Consider the following 7500-nt stretch of genomic DNA (forward strand, 5'->3'; position numbering starts at 1 on the left):
GTAGTTGCACGTAGTGCAGCAGGTGGTGGCGAACGGTGTCGCTAATTTGTGACTAGAAATGTCTAGTCTGTTCTCCTCCCACACGGCACACGGAACCTACGTCATCCAAACGTGAGTTAATTTAAACCGGTAATAGCACTTTAGCAAAGTTGCCTCCAGTGACGTAGTCCACAGTACTACACAGTGAAAGTGGCAGCAAGATTGACGAGCTGTTCCTTATGATGGGCTCTACTCAAGGATCATGGGTCCATGGGTACTGTGAGGCTTGGAACGATCCTCCAAAGATGCGCGGGCCGTATAGATCCGTACGATTGACCTGCCTTATGCCATCGCGTTTCATTCGTCCAGTGCAGTTTCGCACCGGTTCACCTTCAACCGCTTGACGGCCGTGGTCATGGTCAAAACGGACAAGCTAGATTGTTCACATTTCGACCCCAAACACGGATGGATTCCCGCGGATCTCTAAAATTGTTGCTCGGTGCGCGTATTCTTCGCAAGCTGCATTCACGCGAGCCCCAAGGACACGTGACGCATGGTGTCCTGATGAATTTTGATGGATTTTTTTTTTTGAGCAAGAACGATACTCCTTTTTAGGGGATGCTGTTCCGTTAGGTGCGCTCGCGGTTATCCCTGAGACACGCGCCGGGACGTGACAACCTTCTTAGTCGAATAAGGAGCCGCATACTCTCCTTCCGCGTATCCCGCCGTGGCAAAAAAAGCCAACAGCACCCACTATCGCACCATCGCACTTCTAAGCTGATGCCCGTTTTGCGTCATTTGGCGGGGGGGACTTTTGAAGAGCAGACAAGTACGCTGATGCAACTGATTAGAATGTACAAAAACCCATGACCACGCGCATTCGGCCAACCCTCGGGATGGAAGATATTGTGTCTGCGCAGCGTAACCTTGCTCCATGTTTTTGAGAATTTCCCTGCCTTACGGGGGGCGCCAGCATGATCAAGTTGAAACCTTTTTATGATCTGTTTTTTTTGTTTACGGATTAATAAATAAATTACCATGCCGAGCCGAGGAGATGCTTCCGACGAGTTAACACACACAGCGAAACGTGTATCGATCGCTGCCGTGCCTCGATCTAGCGATCAAGCGATCCCAGCAGCAGCAGCACCGCGCGCGTTGCCGTGTATGCGTCGAGGGCCTTGGACCACAGAGGGGCATACGCTCGCGATCATAAGCGACTACGGCGATCGCTCACGCTGCTTTACTCACTCGCGGATCACTCGTGGAGCAGCGCGCACTTATTTAACCTGGAACACCGCGCTCGTGCTAGCTGACTGGCTGGCTGGCTGGCTGGCTTATTTCGTCGCTGAATCATTTGGATTCGAAACTCGCGCGGATTACGGTGTCGTCGTCGTCGTCGGTCGCCGTTTTCGTACGTCGATTGAGTGCTGTGCGAGAAAGTGTTGCTTGTGACTCGTTTCGATTGCTTTCGGTGCGGTTCAGTGCGTATCAAAAGGTTAGTAATCGGTTCCGCGATCGCGTCTGTGCACAAGGCGAAGGCTGCTGCCCAGCCAGTTTCCGTGAGGTTATCGCCGCATGACCGACGTAGCCAATCTGCCCTTCAAGAGCTGTTGCATTTAGAATGCGTTTGATGGATTAAAAATAAGCGATTAGGTCCCCCTACATACGCGCACAATGACCTTTTGGAACATGGAAAATGCTGGAAACAAAATGGCTTCCTCGTTTGAAGTTATCAGATCCAACCGATCGACCGAGTAGCGAGCACGATCAACTCGGCTTCTCACTCGAAAGAGAGAGAGAGAGAGAGAGAGAGAGAGAGGGAAAGAAAGAGAGAAAAATAGACAAGACAAGATAGAAGGGGATGCTGTTTAGGGAATGAAAATGAAAGTACCCCTGAAAAGGAAGTTCCACCACCAACACCAACATTCGATTTCTGGTCAAACGTGATCGCACTCTCGCCGCACGGATGAGATAACACTTTCGTCGCGTTCCATGGCCAACGCGGGCTCCAGCCCGTGTAGCCAGCAACACACGAACCAACGAGAAGAAGACGAACGGAACCGGATCGAGTCCGGGTGTCCGGTTCCTGGTGCTTGCGGCGGTGGCATCGTGCAGTGGGTGCTGTTATGTAATGGCGATGGCGTCCGGCATCGGCCTCACCAGACCGTAGAAGGATGACCCAATGGTCGATCCAGAGCCCCCCCTCGGTACTCTGTCGTAACGATCGTACGCACGCACGCACGCAGCCCCACCGGCGAGGTGGTGTTGGTTGGTTATTGTGCGCCGCAGCGGCAAAGGTGATCGTGAGCCTCGAGGCCGGCCGCCAACGCCACTGCCATGATGAGTCACTCCCCTGCTTGTCTGTGTTGGCTGCAACATGATTTGTTTGCTTTCTTCGCTGCTGGCTGGCAATGCACTACACAAAAAGAAGTGGCCTTTTCGCTGGAGCATTGTGGAGAGTGCGTTATGAGAGCGCCAGCCCCTGCCCTCTAAAACCCCCCCCCTTTTTGTTGGTGGTGGGAGTTAGGCGCTAAATTATGCATTCATTTCAAGGACTTGATATTCAAATGATTAACCCACGAAAGGGCGACAACGGGTGTTTGGTGGTGTTGCACCTCAGTTTTTTTTACTACTGCTGCTCCCGTTGGTGACATCGAATCCCTTGGAACCCGCCGTGCCAACTTTGAAAGCGTTCGTGAGTCAGTGTCGTGTCGCGGTGATGATCCCACGCACCCGCACTCCGCAAAGCGGGACAAGCGAACGAGCGCCAGATGGTGGCGCAAGACAGCGGCCCCGCCGCTGTTGGGAAAGTTCGAAAAAGTAATGCGGGTTTGCCAACGGTGCAGACGGATATCGAAACGGATGTGACCGCGTGTGCGGTTCCCGCATGAGATCGTTTCGCACACCGCCACCACAGAACAATCACCGACGGTGGCAACGGCGTTACGACGGAATAGCCGACGACATGCCGGAATATGCCAGCAAGACTTACGTAGACAGCCGGGTCCGAGTCGTTTGTTGGCTTCCTCGTTGTTGGAGGCGTTCAACCAGAAACCGGCAACATAAACCATATTATGATTCACCGGATCGCATCCCTGGTCCAACATGGGCCACAAACAATGGTGCTACAGTTTAATGGACTTGTTGGAACATACAGAGAGAGAGAGAGAGAGAGAGGTTCCGGTTCATGAAGCCGCTGCCACTTTTCCCTTTTGGCCACTTTCTGGCTAGCTCACAGGGGGGGCCATATACATAATGGCCAATTCAATTAACAGCAACATCAGCAGCATCATGTTTTTGCATTCACATGCAAGCCGGCATGCATGTTGTAAATGCTGACTCCCGAGCGCCCCTCCGTTCTCATCATTCACTGCCCATCTCAGACATCCGCGTGGATTTGGCCAATTTTTCCAACATCCGCGTACGAGCGGACAAGTTCACGTTCACGTGTCACGCATGATCAGCGATCAGGGATACATACATGGTGTACTATGGCCATTGTTAACTGCATTTTCCAGGTGTAGTTAAACTGCAGGAGTTACTCTTAATTGTTTTTTTTTTATCTACCTCAGATACTACATACACTCTCTCTTTCCTTTTGATGGCCTGTAAATTTCCTTTCAGAGTAGGCTACAATGCAATTGCAATTTCTTTTTTATTAGGCAAGGCATCCTTATTTGATCGAGGGAAACTGCGCGTTGCCCACGGTGTGATCGACCGCATGGAACGCGATTTATGATTGATTGTTTGAACATTTTTATAACTCGTTCTCTCTGCTAGTGTGGAGGTGAGGGACAGGACAAAAAATCGGTTTAATCCGCGATGTTGTGCGATGTCTGTGAACACTTGATAGGCCCACGGTCCCATCACTAGTGGAAGGTAGTCTGTCCACGTTAATGACACAATCGTCAACGAACCACACCCGTTTAACCCGATAACTATGCCGTGTTTTCAACAGTTCTACAATTTGTAGTAACCCACCATGACGAGCACGGCACGATTACCGTTAAATAGGCACCATAAACTGGCGAAGCTAACGATCTATTTGCATACGACTCCTCTACTGTCTGCACGTTTGTCCATTAACAGTCGACAATATGTTTAACGTTAACCTTCACGTGAAGTGGTTATCCCCTTGAGGATGCGATGCACTCTCTAGGCACACGGCAAGGCACAAGATGCACCCACGTCTATGGCATTGAAAGTCGGTGTGGTACGGAGACTTGACACCTAGCATTGGGGTGTCAGACGGTGGCCCAAGTAATCCTCGAGGAGGTTTTGCTCGAGAAGTTCGATTCCTTCGCAAATACAACGCCGTCAGGATCGAACCTTGAACTCAATATGCCATAGTGGGATAATGATTCAAGGCACGATTCTTCCGCAAAAAAATCCCCGACCAGTGGGAAAGCAAATGGAAGGCCAAATGTCCGCAAAAAAGCGGCCAAGCTTTCCGTGGTCTCAGTTGACTGGTTTTGCTCATTCACTCATTTCCGTCCCGGAATTACTAGACACAGTGAAGCTGTTCCGTTAAAAATTTATCACTTTCACTACTAGCTGTGATTGCTAGGCATGACCTGGCAGTAACCACATCCCACAATCACTCACGATAAATAGTATCAAAGACGCGATATGACTCCGCGGGGTTTTCCAAAACAACATGGATAGCACCACATTTATGTGTCATCTGTACGATAGGGAGAGTGTGCTGTGACGATAGGAAGAGGGAGACCACCCGGCGATCGTTTCATATTGACGCAACTGAGTGCTGACTCACGCGCGTTGGCGCGTAGTACTATAAGACAGAACCGATGGCTGATGTTCCACTTTCATTGCAGACTCCCGCTTCACAATGCGCGCATCGAGTGCTTCCCGGGCGGGAGCGATCCTGTTACTCTTGGGACTGGTGGCCGTGCTGGCACCACAGCCCACCCGCAGCCAGTGCCTCTCGGATGACGATAAAAAGTCGGACGCGCTGAATGTGAAGCAATCACACGAACGACTCTACAAGGGCGAATCGATCTTCACGCTGCAGCTGCTGGATGCCATCAACACGGCGACACCGAACGAGAACATCTTCTTCTCGCCCTACAGCCTGTACAATGTGCTGCTGATGATGTACTTTGGAGCACGCGGTAACACCGATAAGCTGCTCCGCACCGGGTTGAACCTACAGTGGACGGACAGCAAGGCGACGGTGCAGGACGCATACGATGGTGCCCGTCGTTCGCTCGTTGGCCGGTTCCGTGAAAGCTCAGCTATCGGATTCAGCTCGGTCGATAAGCTGTTCTTTGGTAGCCACATTCCGATCGCTCCCTGCATGCGCGAGAAATTCGCCGAAACGATTGAGCTGCTCGACTACGTTCAGGATCCGGAAGGGCAGCGGGTGTACATTAATCGCTGGGTCGAGAATGTTACCCGTGGTCAGATCAAGGATTTGCTCATCCCTGGCGCGATCACACAGAACACCAAGCTAGCTATTGCCAATGCGGCCTACTTCAAGGTAAGCTATGCCACGAAATGGGGAAACACTTAAAATCGATTCGATCGTACTTAATGTCGATTGTTGCTGCATTTCCAGGGCTCCTGGCAAACAAAGTTTAAGGCTGGTGAGACGAAGAAGGAAATTTTCTACAGCTACGGTGGCCAGCAGGACTTTGTGGACATGATGCACGTCGAAGGCACGTTTAGCCATGGTAAGGGAGTAATACTAACCGACGGAAGTCGAGTTTTTCCTATAGTTACACGCCCGTTCGTCCACCCTTTTTAAAGCTGCCAACGAGGAGCTCGGTTGCCACATTCTGGAGCTGCCGTACAGCTTCGGTGGTCAGGATGAGGATAGCAACAGTGCCGGAAACATGAATCAGGTGTCGATGTTTGTGTTCCTGCCACCGTACGAGCCAGATTCGTTGTCGAAGCTGCTGGCACGGCTTGCCGCCAACACCGATGTCCTGCACCAGGTCGTGAACGATGGTATCTCGCGTAAGGTTGATGTGAAGCTGCCGAAGTTTAGCATCGAGAAGCAGGTCGAGATGAAGCCGGTCCTGGACCGGCTCGGTATGGGCAAGCTGTTTGATCAGTCGGCCAACTTCACCGGTTTTACGGCCGGCCAGGAACCGATCTGGTTCGATGAGATACTGCAGAAGTCGAAGATCGAGGTCAATGAGGAGGGTTCGGTGGCCGCCTCGGCTACGGTTGCGTTCAGCTTCCGATCCTCGCGCCCTGCCGATCCGGCCATGTTCCACTGCAACCATCCGTTCGTGTTCGTCATCTACGACTTTACGAGCCGTTCCGTCCTGTTCAACGGTGTCTACCGTCAGCCGGAGAAGTAGAGTTTGAGCTGGAGAAGGGCCACTGGATTATTGGTTAATTTATTTAAGAATCGTCCCCTAATCGAAGGAGAAAGCTAGACAAGACAAATATGAGGGTTCCGAGTGAGGTGAAGCGGAGCGGAGCGAAGTGAGGACCAAAGGAAGTAACGAAGGATATTTGACACAAAAGATACCCCCGGGGAGCTGCAGAGAGGGCCTACGGTGGCTGCCGTTCCTTGTGAGTTGAGGGGTGCACCTCATCGCGATTCCCCCGATTTTTTTAAAATAATTTACTACGAATAGTTTACTTTTACAAAGAGAATAAAAAAAAACAAGACAAATCTGAAAACATAACGTTATGCTTCTGGTTATTTGCTGTGCAATTGATGGGATCCTTTCGAATTCAAAATAACGTCCACTTCGTAGACTGGCCAATTTGATAAAGCAGATTTGATCATATATTTAAATCTTTATAACTTTTTTCACTTCATGTAGAGTGATCCTCAGCAATCGGGCAGCCGTATGCGCAAGGTAGCGAGCAAGGTAGTGTACAATTTCCATTTCTGATATATTTATAAATTGTTTATATTTTCTTATAAAAGTTTCTACACATAAAAGATAACAACGAAACACGGCGACGCACAAGCCGACATACAAGCGGTGAATGGCACAGCTGCAGCAGCAGACCCGTTTGCCGTGACAACAAACCAAGACACACATAAAAAAAAACAAAACACCAAACGAATCCAGCCAACGCTGGCTAGCTGACTCCGCTCGTGATTGCACCGGATTTTGCCAACCAAATGGGTGGGAATAAAATTTGCAAAAAGGAAAAGTTCTAGACAAGATACATAAAACACGATTTAACGAGCAACACTAGTCTAAATCTGACTACTTCTTCAAAAGATCGCGAGCATTCACACAATAAAACGAGTACGGGACGAAAGCGAGTGGGATGGGTTTTGCTGTTCTTTTTTTTTTGCTAATGAAGCAGCGTAACGGCGAAAGCTCCACGGAGCCCGGAAGACTCAGTGCGTCAGCGTCTTTTAATCTCGGTTTAAATATTTCGAAACTCACAACTCGCACCGTCACTCAATATCAATCAATAGCGATCGTTAGCACATTTTAGGCTTACATAATGGCAACGGGCGAGAGGGAGAGATAGAGAGAGGAAATATGTAACTGCAGTAGCACTAGCAGACAGGACAAGGGA

At 50.2% G+C, this 7500-nt stretch overlaps 2 protein-coding genes across 2 annotated transcripts in view; one reads left to right on the forward strand and one right to left on the reverse strand.

The window, feature by feature from the left end:
• The first annotated feature begins 1207 nt into the window (after window positions 1-1207).
• LOC126569660 (serine protease inhibitor 88Ea-like) lies at window positions 1208-6641 on the forward strand. Its single transcript, XM_050226914.1, has 4 exons — window positions 1208-1474; window positions 4815-5479; window positions 5558-5672; window positions 5749-6641. Exons 2-4 carry the CDS (start codon window positions 4829-4831, stop codon window positions 6306-6308), a joined length of 1326 nt encoding a protein of 441 aa, XP_050082871.1. The 5' UTR covers window positions 1208-1474; window positions 4815-4828; the 3' UTR covers window positions 6309-6641.
• Window positions 6642-6745: 104 nt separating this feature from the next.
• Window positions 6746-7500, reverse strand: part of LOC126569863 (dipeptidyl peptidase 9) — a 13374-nt gene continuing 12619 nt past the window's right edge. Inside the window, exon 8 of the mRNA XM_050227250.1 lies at window positions 6746-7500. This exon is cut by the window's right edge and continues 530 nt beyond it. The gene's annotated coding sequence lies outside the window, so the exon portion shown is untranslated.

The sequence above is a fragment of the Anopheles aquasalis genome, chromosome 2, assembly GCF_943734665.1.
Source record: "Anopheles aquasalis chromosome 2, idAnoAquaMG_Q_19, whole genome shotgun sequence".
NCBI lineage: Eukaryota > Metazoa > Arthropoda > Insecta > Diptera > Culicidae > Anopheles > Anopheles aquasalis.